At 27.1% G+C, this 24,022-nt stretch overlaps 3 protein-coding genes across 3 annotated transcripts; all 3 read right to left on the bottom strand.

The window, feature by feature from the left end:
- Positions 1-1,356: 1,356 nt before the first annotated feature.
- LOC117170775 lies at positions 1,357-6,162 on the bottom strand. The gene is made up of 3 exons (XM_033357815.1): positions 4,608-6,162; positions 1,778-2,123; positions 1,357-1,660 (listed from the first exon to the last, which is right to left on the bottom strand). Exons 1-3 carry the CDS (start codon positions 4,645-4,647, stop codon positions 1,609-1,611), a joined length of 438 nt encoding a protein of 145 aa, XP_033213706.1. The 5' UTR covers positions 4,648-6,162; the 3' UTR covers positions 1,357-1,608.
- A 1,396-nt stretch (positions 6,163-7,558) lies between these two features.
- On the bottom strand, positions 7,559-14,655 carry LOC117170765. Its single transcript, XM_033357805.1, has 3 exons — positions 14,439-14,655; positions 13,965-14,367; positions 7,559-7,867 (listed from the first exon to the last, which is right to left on the bottom strand). Exons 1-3 carry the CDS (start codon positions 14,476-14,478, stop codon positions 7,840-7,842), a joined length of 471 nt encoding a protein of 156 aa, XP_033213696.1. The 5' UTR covers positions 14,479-14,655; the 3' UTR covers positions 7,559-7,839.
- A 2,271-nt stretch (positions 14,656-16,926) lies between these two features.
- On the bottom strand, positions 16,927-22,104 carry LOC117171590. The gene is made up of 3 exons (XM_033359038.1): positions 21,743-22,104; positions 17,356-17,767; positions 16,927-17,106 (listed from the first exon to the last, which is right to left on the bottom strand). The coding sequence occupies exons 1-3, from the start codon at positions 21,780-21,782 to the stop codon at positions 17,049-17,051; spliced, it is 510 nt and encodes a 169-aa protein (XP_033214929.1). The 5' UTR covers positions 21,783-22,104; the 3' UTR covers positions 16,927-17,048.
- Positions 22,105-24,022: the final 1,918 nt, after the last annotated feature.

Below are 24,022 nucleotides of genomic sequence, written 5' to 3'. Positions count from 1 at the left end.
TATACGCGAATAAAGAATCTGTCGATTTTTTCGGTGACCAATTTTCCATTCTCAAATTTGATTTTCCATCATGCTTCAAGGTTTGTAAATGAAAAATTCAATTATTCAGTTATAATTGCATTCATTTACCAGTACTAAACTAAAATAATTTGCTTTAAATTATTTTATTAATCAATAGAAAATTCAAACTACGCTAAATTTAATTTTAAGATTTCTTTTTTCAAAATGAGACCAAGAACATAATGAAATATTTACTATTTCTCGAATTATCATGAAAAATGTGGCAGCATGCCTAAGGCGAAAATCGGACGGTCGAGTGGTGACCGCGGTCATTTCTCTATTGTTATCTATGCATTAACAAAAACGACCATTCGACTAGCCAATTTTTGCCCTGGTCACGCTTCCCTATTTTTCATGATAATTCTAAAATCACTAAATATTTCGTTTTGTTGGGGGTGATTTAAAGCTGAGAATCAAAAATTGGTCAAATAACCAGTTTATTTATCAAAAATATTATAAGCAGTGCTCAATTAAGGCAATATTTAATAAGCATTCTAACCTTTATTCAAAAATCTTTTTAACTTAATTGCTTTCTGAGATAACCATGAGAAAAAATCGGCATCTTTTTAATTCAATTTTTTGAGTGAAGTGACAATTCGGGAAATTTCAAATTTAGAAACATAAAATTTCAGATTTCTTTATCTTTCTTAGTTCTTAACTACTGATTGAAAGAAAATAATTTTTTGGCTTGAAATGCTTCGATTATTAATTTAAGGGGAAACATTGATGCAAATTATGTAATTTTATTACAGAAAAATGTTCTATGGTATCTGAATACAAATGAATGCGAGAGAAAAGTCACGTACTTTTAGCTTCGAAAAATTTCCATTCCACGAGTGATCATTTTTTATGATTGTTCGTTAATTATGCAACATGTGTTGAAATTTCTGGTCTCTAATTTAAATTGGTGGACTTAATCTTTACATCATAATTACTCATAATTTTTATGGCAATTTTTTACAGATTTGGCAATGAGTTGAACGTAAAATAAACGGATTCGAAAAGAAATATTCTAAAAATTCAAACAGTCGACTTTATTTTTACAATTGATTAATTCCGTGAAAAATTTATTTCAGCAGACTTACAAAATTGTGAAAAAATATGAATGCCCTCCAACTTTTTCAATTCCTGGATTTCAAACACTTTAAAATGGAACATTGTTGGATATTTAAATTACTTTATTGTAAAATTATTCAGATTTCTATGCATAACATACCGACTCCAGATTTTTTAAGTTATTATATAAACATTTGTTAATTTTTAAAAGACCTTAGCTTGAAAAAAGTAAACTATTAATAAAATGTTTCAAAAGCTTTTATTTTCTAAAAATAATATTTAAGCTTGGGATCTCACCATAGCAGGCTTAACCTACACATATTATCGAAAAGATTATTTTTCTCTGTCGCTTTTTCTCTTTTTCTTTAAACCTAATTCTCAATAATATTTAAATAATTGCTGAGGATATATTCAAGAATGTCTATTTAAAATTTTAACAATAAATGTATTCGAGCAGTGTACTTTTTTAAATGGTTACTTCAAGGTTCTTCCTCAGTAGTGATTACCAATGACTAACTCAATTCCTGGACCTCCACCTATAATCCTGAAAAAAACATAATTATTTGTTTTGTTAAATTTATAATTAAAAATTGTTAGCCTCAAAAATGAGATATTGAAATTTTTGATTTTTAAAATACAGGTGGATTCTTCAGAAACTTACAGTGTCAAAATCGTGTCACAAATATCTTTAACAAGATCGAGTACAATTTGTGATGATTGCTTTTTCGAAATGCAGACATTATTGACTAAATCTTGTGATAAAGATTTAATAGTGCTACTCTGTAGGCACATCGGCTTCATTAAGTCGTGTGCTGTTGTTTTTTTAGTATTCGCTGTATCTCTTATTTTTGTTTGCAATTTACGACAAGCTGCAATTAATCTATCCCTTTCTGTACCGGCACGTTTGCCGTTTACATAGCAAACTGAACTGTACTGTCTTAAAAGAGCCGAGTTAATAGGATCCATTATTTCTACTTTACGGCCCAAGTTGTTGCCAGGAAAACCTGCTAATGGTAAAAATAAGGTACGTGTAAGAGAATCGCCAAATTAATTGCTAAAATTTATTGTTGGTACTTGACGTAAAAAGTAAGCATGACAAACCGGGTCTCTTAACACCTATGAAACAACCAGAAGCATGTAATAGTACACACAAAAATAAAGAAAAAAGCCTTCTAGCTAAAAGCTGCACGAAGCTTATTTAAGATCACGAAACAGCTTCAAAGCTGTACGTAATTAATCAATTAGGAGCGAGACCATTTGTACGTGTCTCAAATCTTAAGATAGTTTGTGTTTTTCGGTGACACACTTTAAATTTCGCAGAAACGCCAAGTTCGAAATTGCAAAACTTTTTAAAATTCTAAATCTATTACAATAACATTTATTAACAAGATCAAACTAACAAAATTTCTTTTCTCTCAGAAATTATGTTACATATATTTTAACAAAAGTAATAAAAACCTGAACATTCGCAAAATGCAGCAAAACCTCTTCGTTAAAAATTCCTTACCAGGATTTAAGTAATAAAATACATATTCTAACAACAAAATTTACCTTTCTTACTTCCACGAGCAATTTTTGCTAAATAACTTTTCACGAAAGTAACAAAAACCTCATTGTGGTTGTTAGAAGAGGTGTGGTCAGTTTTTTTCTGTGTAAAGGTATCTGACGTTAGGCTGGCTCATAAGAATAAAAAACAATTTTTCTGATCTTCGAAAATGTTCTACTGCTATTAGTTTTATTACAAAATTTGTAATAGAATATTGACTTGCAATCAATAAGAATTACTTAAGTTGTTAGGAAAGCTGTTGCATTATTTAGTCCTGCTAACAAATTTTATAAAAGAAAGTTTTTTAGCTTTTAAGATTGTTGGGATTTTTTTGATAGTCCTGTTACAAGTTGGGTGACAGAAATTCTGAGAAGAACCGAAATCGTGACTCTTTTGTTGGGAAATATGTTTGTTTATTTAAATATTAGTATCGAATTTTCCAGAAAGAAATTTTCCTAGCTAGCGTGATTGTTTAGTTTCTTTTTGATTGTTTTGCTACCATTTATGTAACGCAAATCCTGAAAGAAATCGAAAAGGGTGACTTTGGTTATTCGAAGGGTGTTGTGTTATGATAATCTTACCAACAAATCACCTTGAAAAAAATTTTGCTAGGGTCCTCGAACTTTCAGTTTCTTATTACTTTTGTCGCAAGTAATGTAACAGAAATTCTGTCAGGAATCGAGAAGGGTGAATTTAGTTCTTAAAAATGTATTTCGTTACTTAAACATTAGTAACGAATATTATAAAAAGCAATTTTTCTGCGTTTCACGAATGTTCACGTTATTGATACGTTTGAGACATTTTCTATGACAAAAATTCTGAGGACAATCGAAATGTCTTTTATTGTTAGAAAAGGTGTATTTTTTTAATATTGATAACAAAGTTTCATCAAAGAAAGTTTTCTGCCTTTCGCGATTGCGGATTTTTTTATTATTGTTACAAGGCATGTGACAGAAATTTTAAAAGGAATCAAAGGGGGTGACTTTTTTCTTCAGAAACGGTGTTGTGTTATTTTAATCTTCTTAAAGAATGTTCAACAAATGAATTTTTGTGTTTTTCGCTAATTTTAAGTTTTTTTGTTACTAATGTCACAACTTATTAAATAGAAATTCCTAGAGGAATCAGAAAGGGTGATTTTTATTGTAAGAAAATGTGTTTTTTCATTTGAATCTTGGTAAAGAGTTTTCGAGCAAGAAATTTTGAGAGGTTTTATAAATATTCAGTTTTTCATTAGTTTTTTTAAAAATTATACAACAAAAATTTTTCGAGGAATCGACAGGGAGTTCTTTTTTGTTAGAGAAGATATTTTTTCATTTTAATCTTAACAACAGGTTTGAAAGAAGAGAATTGTAATGCTAAGGTAGGAATATTTCGTAAAGGAAATATAAAATAATCATTTTGTATCCTTTTTTGCCTCGCTATCGTTGTGCTGTTTTGCAATAAATTAATGATTCAGTGAATAAGATTATACTTAAATGAATACTTATTGAGTTTCGTTTAATTTAAATTAATTTTAATAAAGTATATCGCGGTGACAAAAAAAAAACATTTTTTCTTTAAATCTTATGACAAAATGAACCCTCTATTAGTTCATTTTTGAATTAAAAATTTTTTTTCAGCTATGTTACACCCGGACGAAAAAAATATTCTTAAATAGACAGTTTAAGGATATTTTTTTAAAATGCAATATTTATGTTTAAAGTAATTCTTTTCAATTATTAAAAATTACCAACATTCAAGTTTTCAAGTTTTTACATAATTCAATAACGGTACTAGATGCGTTCGTAAAACACCAAATATTTAGTTAATTGAAAACGGGCAATTTTTCGGAAATTCTATTGTCTATCTTATTTTAAAAGTATAGACTGCAGAACTTCTGATTCATTTCTACGTGAGAAAGAATATATTAAATAATTTAAAATGTTAACTCATAAATAATACTTACAGATAATAAGTAAGGACAACAGAGGAATTGCGAACTTCATTTTTTATTGTTTTCTTACTTAGTAAAACTGAAAAGTATTTCTTATATAGAGAAAAATTATTTTTTACTGAATAACAGAATTTCTATTTTTTCGAAGTGATTATTATAGGTACCTCCTGAGGTAATCTAAAAAATGAGGAAATACATGAATAAACATCTATAAAAAGTTTTGCGCGTTTATGTCTGATTAAATTACGAAACTGTTCGACGTTATTACAGTCCAGATAAGATAAAGTATTTGGTCAATATACGTAAATGCGACACAAAATTCAAAATTTATACTTTGATTAATGTTATTTGAAATATTTGAGAAAATTCTTGTTTTTTAAATATTAAGCCAAAATTATTATTGGTCCTTCTGTTTTTAATTGTCCCCTCATTTAATTAGCAAACATCAGAACGAAGATGAACTTTTTATTTTATTTCGTTGTATCTCAAAAGTTCGAGATTTTGTGTCATTAATGATAAGTGTGGCACGTGTACAAAACCTCCACTAAAATCGAGACTTTACATGCTTACATTATAGTCCTTAAATTAATAAAGAAATACTATGTTAATCTTCATATTAATGTATTTTAATGTTCATTTAAAATATATACATATATGTAGCTATTATTGTTATCTTTCTTAATTTATGTTTCAAAACTAAGGTCCATTAATCTCTCGACAAACGTCGAATTATTGACAGTTATTTGTATTTGAAAATGAAAAAAGGCAAGCAAAAAATTAATGCCACACTTACAGTGAATCTGCTTCTTAATTAACTTTATCATTCAAAATAATTAGAATTTGATGTTTTAAATCAACCATGATATCTTGTTTTCTTTTATTTTATATCTCTATTTTCGTTTTTTACTAGAAATATACATAAAAAACTACAAGTCCACGACCCTCGAATTGCCCCAGAAAATTCTCGAAGTAAAATGTCAGAGGATTCTTTGAAAATTGTATTGTCGGCTCATTAAGGACATAATTTAAAAAGAACACACATTTAAATATAACAAAAATCATTAATTAAATCAGCACACCAACTAATTGTACAATTACAAACGAAGTGATAACTTCCGAGATTGAATTCACAACAAGTTCTGTTAAGTTTTTAAAAAAACCATTTAACAACTCGTACATGAAAATAAAAAATTGAAATTTGTCAATAAAAATATAATGTTTATGATATGCTGATGATTAAAAAAATATAGAAAGTACAAATGAATGATTTAATCACTTATTCAACGTCCCGTGCAGAAATTCTAATTTGGATCTGACCGGGGTCAGACCGGGCAGAGTTTGGCCCAAATCAGGCCATCTAGATGGGGCCAGACTCGAAATGAAACGCGATGCCCGATCGGGGCTCAAGCGCTGCGCAAAGAGATAACCATGACTGGCCCCGATCGGACCCATGTTAATTTATGCTTGTTATTCTTAATTAAAAGGGATTCTTAAATAAAATATTATTAAAATCGAATGTATCACCTCCTTAACTGAAATTTGAGAATATAAATATCAGGTTATCTAACAGATCGTGATATGAAAAAATTGGTGTATGTCAGATACTTTTTTTGAGCAAACGGAAAAAGTCAAACGACGCAATATAAAAGTCAGCATTTGTGTATGATAAACCATTTAAGTATTTTACAATATATTTTTCGTTTTAATTTCTAAATTAAATTTGCTTTCAATTTCTATATTGAACTTGATTGTGGAAAGTTATTTTGAAATATGTAGATTATAATATCGCACTGGCTCTTTAAGTTATTTTTACAATAGCAATTATAAATAAGAAGGTATTTACATTCCGATTGTATCAAATCACCTAAAAATACGTGAAAATAAATATGTTCATGACATTATTGCTGATCTAATTCGTTTTCACATTCAGCAAATGAAATATTACTTTTGCTACTTTTCTTACTTTAAATAAATAACCTCATTTCGAGGTTAGGTTTCATCTTAACATTCTTAATAAATTTACTTATTATAGTCTTGAACACGTAATTCAGGAATATTTTGACGTATACTATACCTACGCCCTCGTCTTGCGCTCATCTTTGGCATTTTTTCCCACTTATTTTGTCACTTCTACAAATAGTAATTGAAATATTTTTGACGCTTGACACTCTACATTTAAACTTGGGCGATTTGGAATCAACCCACTTGAGTCCCCGAAATTAATGGAGCGACATCTACTCGCAAGCTTGGCTGTTAAGGCGTGGTCTAGAGGGGGCCAAATTTAACAAACACAAAATTGTGTGCCCGATCTGGCCCAAATCAGAAATAAGACAAACATTTGGCAATTTCTGCACGGGATGACATTTAACAAATTTTAAGGAACTTCAAGGAAATCCAGAGAATTTCCATCGATTTTATGCAATTTCTTCCGAGTTCATAAAATCATTACGGAATTTCAAAAATTTCCAAACATATCATAAGCTTTTAAAAGATTCTAAAGATTTTTAATAATTCTTAGGGACGTCCAGGGATTTCAAGGTATTCCAAAGCATTTGCTTGCCTGAATAGAACAAGAAATAGGAATCTTATTCATAATTGTTTTGTTTTGGGCTGTAAATTATGTGAAGGCAGATTAATATCTAATCGATTGCAAATAAATTCTTTAATTTTACATTTACCTTTCTAAGATCGATAAATGTTAAATCTAAGAAGCAATTCGGATTTTTGTCCTATTTTTTTCAATTATCAAATAAGAAAAATGCTAGATAATTTGTTGCCCGATAAAGATCCAACATGTTTAATTATATGAGAGGGATGCTTACGTTTAATCAAATGAATTACACTATAAAAACATTTCTTATTACTGCGCCATTCGATTTCATTATTGTTTATAAAAATACAGCGCAAAAATGAATTATTCAAAGGCATTTTTTTAATTGAAAAAGAAATAACTCAAATGCAAATTCACTTAAAGAACACAAATATTTTCATTTTTAGACTTGCTACAGGTGTAATTTCTTTGTAGAATTGAACTCTATTCGCATTTAGTATATGGCGCTGATTTTTTTAAATTTGAATTCACGCACTGTTGAACTGTGAATAAATGCAAATCTTTTACTTTCAACAATACAAAATACATGCCATTACCAGTATTATGATTCTTTAGTATTTGATGTATTGTACAAGTTCTCTTTTATTCACTTTTTGAAATTTCAAACTATTCCTTGATGTATGTGTTGCATTTTTATTGATTCATGTATTCGAATTTGGACCTGTAAAACAAATTCATCGTTATTCCATTGCTCAAAATTATTATAGAAATATAAAACTCTATATGAATTTATTTTAAATCTGAATTTAATGTGGTTGTGAGCAAGAGACCAGAACTGATTTGATGTTTTTAAAGGTAATTTGCCAAGAGTTAAAAATGATTATGGTGATTTCCTGTAACTGTTTTTAACTAATTACGGGCGATTGTTAGTCTTTGAATATGATTGAAAGTATTTGAGAGTGATTAGAAGTAGTTCTAATATTCGAAATGAATAGCCAAATGATTAAGGTAAACCGACCATTACTGGGACAACGTAAAATATATGTCCAATACTGGGACAATAATAAATATCGTTGATTATCTTTAATATTCCAACATAAATCATAAAAATAAAAATTTTCTGGTAGTTTTGAAACTCTTTTGAATTTATTTGGTAAAAATAATAAAAAATACTCGTTAAGATCTGTGAATGAACTGTTGCCAAATTCGTCATTATTTTTGTATTTCGAAACTTCAGCTATAACTTTTATAGCCTTGTATTATTGAAATTTCCTACACTAATAGAAAAAGTAATATTTTTGCATATTTTAAATATATTTAAGAATAAAATTCATAACTTTTTTCGGCGATTTTATTAAATAAGTTATAAATATTTTGATTTCCCGCATTTGGATAAATTCTTGACAAAGTTGCCTAAATCAGGACAAGCTGTCGCTGACTGTATCAGTTTAGGAAATTTTGACGTGAGGTGTGTTGCGTTTCCATTACTGAGACGGTCACTTTCGCCGTGTTTTTAATTAAATTTCGCAGTTTTGTGTTAGTGAAATATTAAAAAAATTGTTTATAAGATTTACTGTTGCCGTCCTATTGATTATTTATTATAAAAGTTGTTCACAGTAGATTATAAAAACCTTTAATTCTGACCTCAAATTTTGCCAACTGCTTACCTAAAAGATTTAATAGTAACACATAAATTTAATTTTTAAATAAAAATTAGTAATAATGCCTAAACATATAATATTAAATATTATAAATACTAATGAGATTAATATTATCTATTTCCTTGCTTAACAAAATTAAGTAAATTAACTTTTCTGTTGAAAATTTATATTTTCGAACAAAAAATATAACTGTTTCGAAGAAAATTCATCTTTTTAAATTGCAAATTTAACAGTTTGGTTGCAAATTTTTTCTTTCTTGGCTGAAAAATCTTTTTTTATTAATATTTAAACTATTTTGTAGCAAATCTGTCTTTTTGGTTCTAAAATTCATCTTGTTAATTATAAATTTAATCGTTCGTGAGCAAACATGCAACTGTGATTGAAAATTAATCTGCTTAGGTTGAGGTTTTAACAGTTTTATTGAATTTTTTTTATATTAATTCAACAGATTTTGATTTGCAAGTAAAATATTTTTGATTGAAACATCAACTATTAGATTTTTTGATCGGAATTCACCTTTTTTAACCTAATACTTCAATTTTCTAACAAATTGTGGAATTTTAGAATGAAAAAAGACTAATCTTCTACCAAAAAGATGAATTCTAATTAAAAACTATAATTGTTGATATTTCAACTGGAAAATGTTTGAAATATAAATTATAAAAATTATATTAATTGAAAAAATGTAATTCATTTAAAAAACAAACAAATTTTAGACTTGAAACCAAAACAGATAAAAATTCTACTAAAAAAATGATTTTTCAACCAAATAAGAACAGTTGCATTTTTGCTTAAAAAAATATGAAATTTGTATTTAAAAAGATACATTTTCGATCGAAAACGACGAATTTTCAACAAAATAGTTGAATAATTTACCAAAAAAGTTTTTCAGTCAATGAAACAGCCAACCAAATCATAAAATTTTTAACCCAAAAATAATTGAAATGGTTTGAATACTTTTTTTTCAATTTATGAATTTATTTTAATTAAGGTGAATTCTCTATCAAAATTTACAACAAAACAGTTGAATTTGCAATTAAATCGAAAATATTAATTATAATAATATTTATCACATATAATATTAATCTACAATATTGAATCTTAATGCATAATTACTAATTTAATAAAAAAATAAATTTAGGAGTTACTATCAAATTACTTATCTAAGGAGTTGGCGAAATTTAAGATTAGCTGCAGACGCTGCACGCTTGACGTTCATCAAGCGTGCAGCGTATTAACATTATTTTTGTATTAATTAATTTAATTACGTCTTGTTATGTTGTTAAGGAAAATTTTAACATGTTGCTATGAATTTTATTTTAAAATAAAGGAAAATAAATTTCTTATGATTTTAATAATATATTCTTGCTTTTAATGCATTATATAATTGTAAGTTATTTGTACCATTTTATTTTGATAAACCCCATTGAATTTTCCTTGTCCCGTTTTTGTACAAAAAATTATAATTCACCATTTTAAAATTGTGTTTATGTGAGTTAGCTTTTTGTAACTGTCCAATTAATGATCAGTTTACCTTACAATCGAGTAAGTTGAGTTTTTTTATTCTCGAGTTTCAGGAAGAGAGCATCTTGAGGTTGGTAGTGTTCCTGTCTGCTTAGGTGTTTTTTATTTTTTATTATTTTTTGTTTTATTATTCTTTTACCTTGATAAGGGTGCTGTATGATTGCCTAAACGGTGGTGTTTATTTTTTACAGATGTTCTTTTGTTTTGAGTTCATAATAATATAAATAAAAAAGACGAAAGAAATAAAAAAAGGAAGGGGATTTGGTTGGTTGCCTTCTCATTTTATTTCCTTTATTCTATTTTTGTCGAAGGAGGAAAATTATTTTCTTTTCTTTTTTAGGAGAAAAAGGTTTTTTTTATTTATTTTTTCAAATTTCAATAGGAACATTTCATGGTGCTTGTTTAAATTTGGTTGTTCGATTCTTGATTTTATTTTAATGAATTCTGCACATTAATATGATTATTGGACGTTAAATAGGATTTTAAATTTGATTTCAATCTTATTTGAGGTCTGACATTTTGTCGTCTTTAGGATGATTTTAAAGAATATTTTAGCGACAATTTCGCGAGAATGTCCCTAGAACGTTTTTAAACGTCTCGCAAAAGATTTTCATAAGTTCAAATATACCCAGCTTCACTTTCAGATAAAAACTATTTTTTACTGCATTTTAAAGATATTTTTTAAAAAGTAATCTAGTCCTAACTCTTAAGATTTTTTAAAAGTATGACTTAGAAATATTTGGAATCTGATATTTCTCTAAGTTGGAGTAGTTACATATTTTGCCCTCACATAAAACATGAAGGCTTCAATAGTCAAAAATATTTTTTCAAACTAATTTATACTTAATTTTAAAGTTTTTAAAAAATGTAACTTAGAAATATTTGGAAACTTTTAAATTTCCCTAAGTTTCAACTCGCGTTTCGTAATACTTTCGTTTCGAGATCCTAACCTTTCTAACCTTTGGTTAGAACGTCCGCTAAAATATTCTTGGAGTGAATTCTTCTTCGCTACAAATTTAATTATTTGATTGAATATTCAATTATTTTTTTTGATAATTCAACAATTTTGTTAGAAATCATCCTGTTTGGATGAAAGTTCGCTCTTTTGTTTTGAGAATAAACCATTTTAAATTAAAAAGTTATATTTTTAGGTTGAAAATTAAATTGTTTGTAAAAAGTTCGCCTTTTCGAATTAACATTTCAACGATTCGTTTAATTTTTCTTTTTGCTCAAAAATCTTTCTTGGTTGAAAAATGCAAATGCTTTTTCAAAAATTTCTCTCTGTTTGGTTTGAAAATTCATCTCTTTTGGTTTAGACATTTATGTATCAATTATTTACTTAATTTAACTATTTTTCTTATCAACGATAAAAAATTTATGTGTTAAAATATCATCTATTATATTTTTTGTTTTAATGCCATATGATGAGAGGGTCACGTCACCAGATTCCTACCTTACCGACACTTTTCGTATTTCCTAATTTATTTTCACACTAAGCGACTTATCGAGTTGAAAATTTTTGATAATAAATAAGAAGCACTAAGAAAGGTGGGTCGGGTCACAAAGTTTAACAACTATGGAAAAAGTTTTTATTAGAAATAACTTTCTTTTGCTTTTTTCATAATCATTAAAATTTAGGACCAGATCCACTATTCTTAGTGCTTCTTATTTACTCTCCCAAATTTTCAACTCGATGTGGCGCTTAGTGTGAAAATGAATTAGGAAATAACAAAAGTGGCGGTAAGGTAGGAATCTGATCACGTGGCCCAATCGTCACATGGCCTTAAGAATTTATATTTTTAGGATTAAAATAGAACAGTTTTATAGAAAATATGTCTTCTCGGCTTGATAATTTAACAATGTTTCAATTCTCAGGTATCCAAGAGACAGCACCGGTTCTTCGTTGCGGTCGGTACCTGTTTCCATTTTTCTTGTCTAGATAAGGGTACTGCATGATGAGTACCGAAACGTTGTTAATATTATTTTTATTTTTTCATTTTCAATGTTCTTTTATTGTATTTGGTTACCTTCTCATTTTTCTTTCCTCTTTTTTATTTTTGTCCGAAAATTTTTTTTCCTTTCAATTTTTTCAGACTACAATTGGAGTATTTTTGTTTTTTCGTTGGGTTCCAAATCTGGTCATTGGATTCTTGTTTTTTTCCTGAGTTTGCATCAATTTTATCATTGAACGATAAATAGGATTGTTAATTTGGATTTTAATCTAATTTAAATTTCTTCAATTTTAACAATGCAGTTAAAAATTCGTCTCTTTGGTTAAATATGACCCTAGTTTTTTGAAAATTCGTTATTTCTTGGTTGCAAAGTAATTTTTCCATTAAAACTGTAACAAAATTCTACTTTTACTTGAAAGTTCATGCATGGTAAAATCACCAATTCTTCCTAGCACTATTATCTAATTTCTTAGATAATTTATTTTTTTCAGCATTTCTAGCATCAACTAATTTAATTCTACTATGATTTTTACATGATGTATACATTATTCAGTACAAACTGATATTCATTCAAAATTACATAAAGTCAGTACGGTTTTAGGCAGGCCAATAATAATTGGACTAAGGTTCCAAGGATTAGTGCATTTGCCCTTTTCCGTAGAGAATTCGTTCTTTTAGCTTGAGCATTTAACAATTTCGTTAAAAAGACATTCTTTTTCGTTTAAAATTGAACTATTTCGTTAAAAATTAACTTTGTGGTTGAACATGAGCTTTTTTTATTATAAACTCATCTTTTCGGGTAAAGAATTCGTAGTTCTGAATGGAAATTTCAACAATTTGAATGAATTTTTCTATTTAGGGTTGATTAGGCATTCCTGAATCAATATTTTAAATTGCTAGAATCGAGAACCAGTTAAGGTTACAACAGATTCCAGATTCTTGGATCAGTTTTCAGTGATTTATTTCTATCAATTTAGGGAATTTAGGCTTGTTCGAATTTACCCAGCATGTATGGAATTATCCCCTTAGGCGGTACCCCCGTTTTGGTTGAAAGTTAATCCTTTTTAGTTAAAATTTCAACAATTTCAGTGAAAATTCATGCATTCTATTAAAAGACCCTCTTTTGTGGTAGACAGTTAATCTATTTAGTTAAAAATTCAACTATAGTGATTTTAAGTGGTTGCAAATGATTGCAAGAAATTGACAGTAAATTTCAATGATTAAAAGCAATTTTCAGAGATTTCTAATAGTTTCAGTTAACTGAAAGTGAGTTTGTAGCTATTATAAAGGATTCCTAGCGACATAAGATTGGTGTAAATAATTCTAAGTCTTTGAAAATGTTTTTGTATGTTTTAAAGTGACTGCAGGTGATTTTCAGTTTTTGCAACTGATAAAAACCGATTTATAGTGATTGCAGTTTATGTAGATAAATGAAAATGATTTTGAACGATAGTGAAGTGCCTTCTGGTGCTTCCTGATAATAGAAAATGACTACAGTTTATTAAAAATGATTATCAAATGTTTTGAAATAATAGCAAATATTTTCAAGTCATTCTATAATTAAAAGCAATCACAAATAATTTTTAGTCATAAAAATTAATAATAAGTGATCTCAAGTGATGTACTCGTGAGACTCAGCAAACTTTAAACACAAATTCAATTTATACGAATCAAAACTTACCATGTCTTTATAATTGAACAGAATCTTTCCAGAAGCTCTCGTTTAGCATTCACCGTCTCTTTTTCACTTAATTGATTTTGTTTATTCAAACAAAGTTGAATTTTATCAATAGCATCCTGTGATACAGAAGTTAAATCATGATTTGGAAAACAGTTTTGACTAATAAGTTTGTTCCATTTTTTATCAGTCGTAGGGCGGGATTTGTTGGCTTCTATTAAAACTTCATCCTTAACTCCAGCCGATTTCAGGTCATACTGATCACGAAGATTTTCAATTTCAGGAAAGAAAGATACATCCTTACTGTCACACTTTACTTTTAACTCATCCCAAGAGTATCCGAATTTATCTTTTGCCACAGAAACTACGGGATTTATGAATTTTAAAGCTACTACGCATTCTGAACCTGAAAATTTTTTGTATGGTTTACACTCTTGGTAATAATTAATACATTGTTTGATAGTGTATAATACTCACTGACGGTAATAGATACTAAAATAAAAATAAAATACTTCATGATAGCGACTTTCAAATCAGAAACGAATATTTTTATCTGAAAATGAGCACTGTCGGACTTCTATTTATATACAAATTATTTCGCAAGCTTCCGGTTATATCTTCTTGAAAATGAAGGAATTATTCCCGTCGAATGTTTGAAGTAAACTGACGTTATTCGGTTTGAAGCGTCAATTTCTCAGCTCGATGAAAAAATAATCGGTATGAGGAATGCTTGTAATATGAATAGAAGTGACGCAAAGCACATGAATATTTATTTCACTTGCATGTGTATAATCTGTGTTTACAATTCTAAATTTATCACAACAGGAAACTTTTGTAAAACAACTACGATTTTTACTATATCTAAGATATTTAAAATGAAAAAAAACAACATTTTTCTACTGAATCGATAAAATTCTTCACAGACAAAAATATCCTAAAAACAGGGGAATAAGATATTTTTTAAACAAAATGGAGGAATAAATTGTTTTCAATAAAATAAACATAGTATGGTCACTATATTATACAAAATAAAGTTATAACTACTCTAAATTCCTGAAATTTTAGCTAAAAATATTAATTTTTTAATAAAATATATGAATTTTTAACTAAATAGTTTAATTTATAAACAAAAAGATTAACTTTTTACTCAAATGATGAAGCTTCAACTAAAGAGGTGTATTTTCTGCTTAAAATATAGAATTTTAGCTAAATAGTGGCATTGTCAGACTAAAGTTATAAATTTGCAAAAAATTTGTTTTGAACAAAATAGTTTAATTTTCAACCAAAAGATGTGAATTTTCAAACCAATCCCCAAAATATGAATTTTTAACAAAAAAAGTGAATTTACAACACAATATTTTAACTTTCAACCGAAAATAATGCCTTGTTTTTACAAAATTGTTACATTTTAAAGCAAAAAAGCAAACAGTTTTCTTGAAAATACATGCATTTTTGAATAAAATTGTTATACCATATTAACCAAAAATGGAATATAGTTACAATTTTAGTTAAAAAGTTAATTTAAAATTTGTTAAAAACTTATTTTCGGAAAAATATGGAGATTTTCCATTGAATATTGGAATTTTCAACCAACAAATGTACATTTTTAATAAAAAAATTGCATTTTTAAATACAAATTATAAATTTTCAACCCAAAATATAATAGTTAAATTAATTAATTAAAATAGTTAAATTTCCAACAACAAAAAAACTGATAAATTGTTTAAATATATGACTAATCTTTAACTCAAATAGATCGGTTTTTAATAAAAAATATGATTTTGCAAATATAAAGATTATTCTTCTAACAAAAAATGAATTTCCAACTAAAAATATCAATTTTTCACAGAAAATGGAATATTTAAATTTTATGTTGAAAACCTTAAATTTCAAGCAGATGAAAATCGAATTTTAATGAAGTAGTTAAATCATCAACCGAAAAAGATTATTTTTTGTCTAGACAGTGGTATTTTTAACCAAAAAAAGATTAATATTTGAAAGATTAGGAGAGTTTATAAACATAGAGATTTTTTAGTCGAAAGAGAACAAATTTAAATCAAATTGTTGAATTTTTTAGTCAAAAATGCAAATTTTTGTCTAAAAAATAGTTTAAGTTTTAAAAATAAAATATATTAAAAATATATAATATATTAACAAATTAATTAAATTTTCAACCTAGTAACAAAACTTGTTGCATAAACAGATGTTTTCTTAACTAAAAATATAGTAAGTAGACTTTTCAATTAAAAAAATAATAATTTTCAACCAAAAATAGTTGGATTATCTGATTGATTTCTGTTAATTTAGTTTCCGTTGGAAAATCTGGAAAGGGGGAAATACGTAATACACAAATATAATAGATGTTAAATTATCTTAATGGATTCTGGATATTTCGGATCAAATTCAAGTCTTTCTTGAAAACGAGTACCCTTCTGAGATTTTTTAAATATTTCTGTTATGAAATAAAAAATAAATTAAAAACTTTTCACCTTTCGTTCCAAAAATAATTTAACTTGAAAAACAATTTGGAAATTGGTTGAGAATTTGCTTCTGAATATCAGTTTGTTCACATACACTATTTTATCTTTCAAAAGAATGGGATACTTTTATCTTTTATTTGAAACCATGTCAAAATATCGATCTAAATGCAAGTAAATTTCTGAATCTAACATATTGTGTGTTTAATTAATCTTCTTTAAAGAGAGACATCTTTCGTTAAAAATCTGAAAATTATTTTTTTTCTAATCCAATTTTATCATTATAAGATATATTGATATTTATATATCATTTTCATTCGCAGTTATATTCTAGGAATTCTTCATTTGGAATTATGTCTTTTTATGAATTTAAATTTTGCAACTAGCTGGTCAGCAATTTCTTTATAATTGTCAGAAGCGTATAGTTCTAAGTTTATAAGAAAGGCTTTTAGATTAAAAAATAATTATTTCTATAAATAATACAAATATTTTTCGTCATAATTTCGCTTTATTTGAAATTGATGGAATTCGAACTGGGTGTTCGGAAAATACATACAGAATCATTCATCGTCTATAATTAATCTTTTCCTGCAGCTAATGGTTCCATCCGTTACATTTTAGACTTTCCAGGTTTTGGTGCCACTTCTGGATAATAGTCGACTTGAGCTCTGTTAAAATAAAATAAAATTATTCGAACTGATAGTATAAAAAAACACAAAACTAATATTTTAGTCAGCACTAAAAGAAGACATTTCAAAGCTTAAACTACAAAGAAAATAGTAATATTTATTTAAACCTAATTCAAATTCAAAGTAAAGTGACAAAAAAAGCGATATAAAGAAAAGGCGATATATAATTGAAACAATTTATTAATTAATTAATTTCGAAAAAATTTGCCATTGTCTAATGCAACTCACACAGCTAACACCTCTTTACAAATTAATTGAAGCAAATCTCCTTGAGCTGATAACTTCTTGCTGTTGCTCAATTTATTTTTCGGATCCACACATTCCTGAACTTTATCGATCACAGATTTTGAAACTTTTTTTAAAGTATCATTTGAAAGACATTTTTCTTGAATCCACTTCTTCCAATCTGCTTCATTGACATTAGACTTTTCTCTGGCTTGATCAAATATATCATTTCCAACATTAAAAGTAGCTTGGCCAGAGTCTGAGTTTAGACCAATAATTTCTTTAAATAAAGCAGGTCCTTTGGAATTTTTATCGCACACTTTATTCAGTTGGTCCCATGACAAACCATAACTTTTTTTTACTTGAGCTGGTATTGGCGCCATAGGTCCAAAAGGTGCACCTAGTCCCAGGCTACCTAAAAGCGAAAATTAATCGTCAATTTTTGTAAAACATTTAGCCACTTATTTTCTTAAAGAGAAAAATATAAAGATTATCAATGAATTTGATTTATAAAAAAATGAAAGGGTTATTCTATACTTTCTATTCTAAGATAAGAATTGGTTTGGATCAAACGAAATTATTATGTGCTTCAACCTAGAATATGGTTCTTAACTGGACAAAGGGCGTGTCGAAAAAAATAATTATCTCCACTTTCAAATTTTCATAATTGTTAATAGGGATGAAAACCTTTTTTTATATTTAAAAATAAAATTATCTTTAAGTACCCTAATAAACTAGAAATATATTATTTGAATTTTTTGTTTTATTTTCTTCAAAACACACACGCTTATATTATTTGTCAATTTTTTCTTAAATTTGTACCATCTTCAGGAAAATATCTTTTCAGTTTTATGCGGACTAAATAACTTTTGTGGCCAAGAGAATAATTTTTTTTATAAAATCAAACTTTTGTATTTTTCTTTCTTAAAACAGATAAGAAAATGTTAAGAAAATAGTTTCCACAGTTAAAAAATCTTTACGAAACATGTATTCTCATTCATGATATATTGTACCGTTTCCGAGAAAAACAGAAAAATTCAATATGTCTTTTGAGAAACTGCAGTTGCAGCAGAGAAGTCAATTCTTTTAACTCTACAAATCTGTTATTATCTATATTATAAATTACTTTTCTGTGCACAGTTTCAAATTGAGACACAATTTTCGCTTGACATTTAAATTTATTCTTTGAGTTTCATCCATTATTTTAATTCTAAATTTGCATATACATTAAATTAGTTCTTCAACTTGTTTTTTTTTAAATTTTTTATACATATAAATGAACAATTGAAATTAAAAAATGTCTGTTAATTTTTTTCTTTTCTATCATTCTGTGATAGTTTAATGTCTATGCAAATTTAGATTCAAAATGATGGGTAAAACGCGAACATTAAAATTGGCTGCTCTGCTGCAATTGCAGTTTCCCGAAAGTAATATTTATTTATTTATTTTTCTCGTGAACGGCACAAGATATTATGAATGAGTATACAAATTTTTCGTATCCACAAAAGTAACTTAGTCTGCATGAAACTAACAAGATGTTTTTCGTATAATGGTGAAAATTTAATACAAAAATAAAAAAAATATAAGTGTGTTTTTTTGAGAAAATCGACTTGTAGTATTTTCATAAAAACCTCCACCGTTTTGTTAATTTTTAATATTTTCTAGATTTTCTCGTGGATTTTGAAAGAAGGCGATAAATTTTGTTGAGATGTGAAAAGAAATCTTAAATATTTTAATTAGGGCAAAAATCATATGATAACTTTAAAGACAGAATTGGTTTTTTTTTAACGAAGCAAAAGAATTCAAATACGCAAAACTTCGTGAAAATTTGTTGTTCCCAGACCACAAAAATACGTATAGCCTTATTCCCTCTAAAAAACAATATATTTGTGCTTTTTGTGAGTTATTTACATGATATTTATAATTTTTACCCAAAATGAACATGCAGAAGTAACAAAAACAAAATATAAAGGAAATATGGTTAGGCATTTTTAGAAATCATGTTTTAAAGAGAAAGGATAAGTAATTGCAAACAGGCGAAAAATAATCTAAGAAGAACTACTTGGAAACAGTTGTACCCAACAATTTCAAATCCTTGATTTGCATGTTTTTTCGCAAAAAATGTAATACACTGAGAAAAATTGATTAAACCACTTTTGATCTTGAATGTTAAAATCGGGGTTGATATAGGTCAATGAACCCAGGAAAGTCAGGGAATGTCAGGAAAAACGTGAAAGAGTCAAGGAATTTTTTGATAAAACACAGTTAATGTTTATAAAATTCTGTCGAGTTGTTGGCATCAAAAATGTTTTTAATGATTTGAAAAGAAAACCTTTTTTTAGTAAAATTACTGAAGAAAAAATCCCATAAGTAAAAAATGGCGATTACGAGTTTTTAGAACTAATCATGATTATTAGCGATTTGAAAAAAAAAACCAACATGTTTCTATCACATAAGATACTATTTTATACTGATAATTAGATGTTTAAATACATTGTTTAAACAATTTATTCATCAAATTTAATTAGAGTAATGTAATAATTAATGTTCATAGCATGATTTTTTAACCTTGTTTTATTATTATTAATAATATACCCTTAAAATAATGTAATTAAATGGTATTTTTTTTAATTAATTGAAGTTAACATCATTAAGGGTTTGAACATTTTAATATCATTTTTAATAAAATTATATTTGAATAATGTTAGAATCCAGGGGCAAGAATTATATATATACATATTGTGAAGAATTATATATGTAATTAGCATATTTCGATACAATTTTGATATAAAACAAATGAAAATTATACATAATATTTTACATTCTTATTCATAAACTATATATAATTCTTCCGCTTGGGAAAGTTCGTTTTTTTTTAATTTTAACTATTTGTCTACTTTTTACTTGGAGGGGGTTAATAATTAATTTAGTTTAGAAGAAGTAATTATTTATACCAATTACTAGAATTTATAACTATCTTCTTCTTCGCTTCTGCTAGATAGATGCGGCTTCTTCTGGATTTTTAAACTCTTTATCAACTTTTTACTTATTAAAGTCATTCATAATGCAAGTTAATAAACAAACTTGTTTCAACAATGCATTATTATTTTTAATAATATTCAATTTGAATAATACTATGAAGTTGTGTTTTTCTAAAATCTTTCACTATTTATCTGCTATTCACTTGGAGGAAGTTAATAATTAATTAAATTCAGAAAAAATAATTATATAAACAAATAATAATTTATAACTATCTTCATCTTTATTAGTGCTAGATGTTTGCGGCTGTTTCTGAAATTTTCCACTTTTTATCGACTTTTTACTAAATAATGTTATTCGAAAAAAGTTTTTCAAACCATATATTATTCTTTATCACTATTGCCTCTTAGATAAGTGTTAAAAAGTTGCGGTTTTTTACAAGTTAACAAACATTCTCATTTGAACAATATATTAATGTTCATAACTGTCTTCTCTTAGATAAGTGCTAGAAAGTTGAAAATTTGTTTCAAATGTTCAAATTTACTTTGCTTTTTTATTTATGAACAACTAATAAACAAATATTATAGAGCATCATATTTTAAACTCATCCACTGAGCTATTCGGCCACTAAAATGCTATGTAATTTTCCCATACATATTTTGTACACTAAATTATGATAAAAATAAAAGTTTCCTACATATATGATTTGCATTATATTTTAATACAAGAAAAATAAAAATACTGGCCTCAGAGTTTAATCATAAATAAATCATGAAATAAGTATGACATTCGGGTGAAAAATATCCAGTTACGCATTCTCTAGGGGAATATTTCGTAGATGAGAAGTTTATTTTAAGGCTTATGTTTATTCAATTATTTAATTATTTGTTCACATTCGTAGATTTTTGTTAAAATCGGAGTATTAAGCAAATGCTATTTTACGATTTTTTTTCATTCAAGTTACTCCCGTAATAATTGAACAAAATGTAACTATATTAAAAGAAGAATCTATTTGGAAATTATAATACATGTGTTGTAATTCTACAATAGATGCTTTTCTACGTGCTTCAAAATAGGGTACTTATAATCTCACATGACAATTTCATTTTAAAAGTGTTGTAAAATCTCAAATATTTTCATCAGCGCATCTTAAAATACATTCTTCTTAGTGTATTCAATTTACAAAAATAATTCGCGATAAGGAACGAACTTACTGCAAATGTAACATAAGCAATAATTTGCAACAAAAACTTAGCAACTAAACTTAAATTAAAAGAAAAACTTGGTTTAGATCAGCAGTATCCTCTTTTTGGGTAATGTATGTTCAGAGAAAAAGCAATCTTACATACAATACATCTCAATTATGAAGTAAGGAATAAAAGATAATTGAAAAATATAGGTGTGTACTCACCAACAACAAACAATGACAACAAAGCAATCGAAAACTTCATTTTAAAATTTTTCCTAATTAGCGAGGGAAAAATTATTCATGGACACAAAGCCTGAATAATTTGTTTGCTTCTAAATAACTGACGCGCTATTACAAAACGTTTATATAACATTTCTAGTGCCTGATGAATTTAAGAAAACGGGATAATACTGGTTGAACAATCATAATTTATCCTATAGCTAACAGCGTGGAATAAAAAATTCCATTACTCGCATAACTGACACCTGTTAATGCTTCCGTTCAATTTATATTTACCAGCTTTACCGGAATAATAAAATAAGTACAATATTTTGCGCATTTATCTATGATGCTACTATAACTCGTGATATGCGTGCAATAATAGAAATATAAAATAATTATATATAATCGGCTGAAGTAATAAATACTGGTAAATTATGTCATTTCTGTAGCTCGAGTAAGAAACCTTTTACGCAATGCCAGTATATGGGAGGGGGGAGGTAGGCATAATGAATGCTTTATGTAATATTTGAATAGCGCAAGTTGTTTTAACCTACTCTCTAAATCCGGTTAATCGTAAATTTTAATAATTGTATTAGTTATTGAGTAATTGACTAATAAAATATAGTAATAATTAAAAACTTCACGAACGGTTACTGACCTTTTGATACTTGACCAAAAAATCGGTATCAGAGTATGTGGCTTAACGTGGCTGTTCATTAAAAATTTTGAGAGAAAATTTAGAAACAAATTTCACAAGTCGAATTGTGTAAGAAAGTTAGTTTTAAACAAAAAGGCCTAAGAAATTATGAATCTAAAAAATATGTTTTCAAATAGCATCGCAATCGGATAATTTAATACAGACATATGTAGTTAACTTTATAATAGTTTACTATTAGGTCTAGGAAATCTTCATTTGAGGATAATCATCTTTTAATAATATAATAATATTTTATTTGAATAAAGAAAATCAGAAGCAATAGCATATGCTTTTGAATTGATCGCTTTCATTGACGAACGAATTAAAAATTCAAATACGCATAATTTCGTAAACAATTTTTACAAGCATACAGACATATAACAAAGAAAAAAAGTAAAGAAATAGAAAGGAGACAACGAAACCAACACCCTTTCCCTTCCTCCCTTTTCCTCAGGAGCAACATGTTTCGAAATCAACCATTTGCGTTTCCTTATCAGGGGATTCTTAATGGAAAATTACAAGTAAATATTTTAATCTTATTCTTAATATAATTAGAGATGTAGATATGAGTTTGAAGTTTCTTATCATTATGTTATTCACATTTTTATTTTTTCAGCGTATGTGTTCATCCTTAGTATTTTCAAAATCTTTTATGCGTTGAGGTAATTGTTGAAATATACCTTACAATTTCTCAAACAATGTAATCTTTACAGCGATTTCAGAATCTTTATACCTCCAAAAAAAAATGATTACGCATTTTAAGATTTACCCACTACATTCGAACTGGTTACGATGCTGACTCTATCAAGTTTTTGTTTGTTTCTATGGGAAAAAATTCAAATTCATCTGCTCGAAAATTTCTTACAACTAAAATTCATTTTTTTCCGAATTGTACATTTTATTTTATAAACTATTCAACTTTTTCTGGTATGCCCTTTCCCAGTTAAATAGTTTTGTTATTTTTGAATGGAATTCTATAATTTTTACGTAACCCCCTTTTTCCTGGTAATGATCTCAAAGCTTTTAAAATTTTTTTCAAATAAGGTAGAAAAACCATGTTTAATATATTAAATTCTCTTATCTCTTTGTTTTTATAATTGTCGTCTTTTCGGTTTATCAGATGAATTCTGTTTTTTTACATACTCTTCTATGAAAAAATATTGATAGTGGTTCTATAAAAGAAAGAAATTACGTAATTTTATATTTTTATCATGGATGTTTTGATGTGACAATATTTTATACCTCTATAAATCATATTCTCTATAATCGCAATTTTTATTTTGTATCGGATGATTAGAAAGGAAGTTCAAGACACGTGATAAATATGATGGGTTTCAAAGTAATTCATTTATACTTTTATCCTGTAACTGAATTAAGAACCAAAAGTTATGCATTCGAAAAGGATATCTGAAGCTTCGTTATTAATAATTTTTAGATAGAACAAGTAGATTAGTTTTAACCATAAAAAACAAGATTAAAAATAATAATATTATAGAAACAAGTAACACAAAAGAAACAAATATTAAAGTAAGCATGACGAATACAATTCGTTCATTAATTTTCAATATCTGAGTAATCAATCC

Source organism: Belonocnema kinseyi, chromosome 1 (genome assembly GCF_010883055.1).
Source record: "Belonocnema kinseyi isolate 2016_QV_RU_SX_M_011 chromosome 1, B_treatae_v1, whole genome shotgun sequence".
Taxonomy (NCBI): Eukaryota; Metazoa; Arthropoda; class Insecta; order Hymenoptera; family Cynipidae; genus Belonocnema; species Belonocnema kinseyi.
The sequence above is the reverse complement of the archived record's forward strand: the minus strand, read 5'-3'. Positions and strand labels throughout refer to the sequence as shown.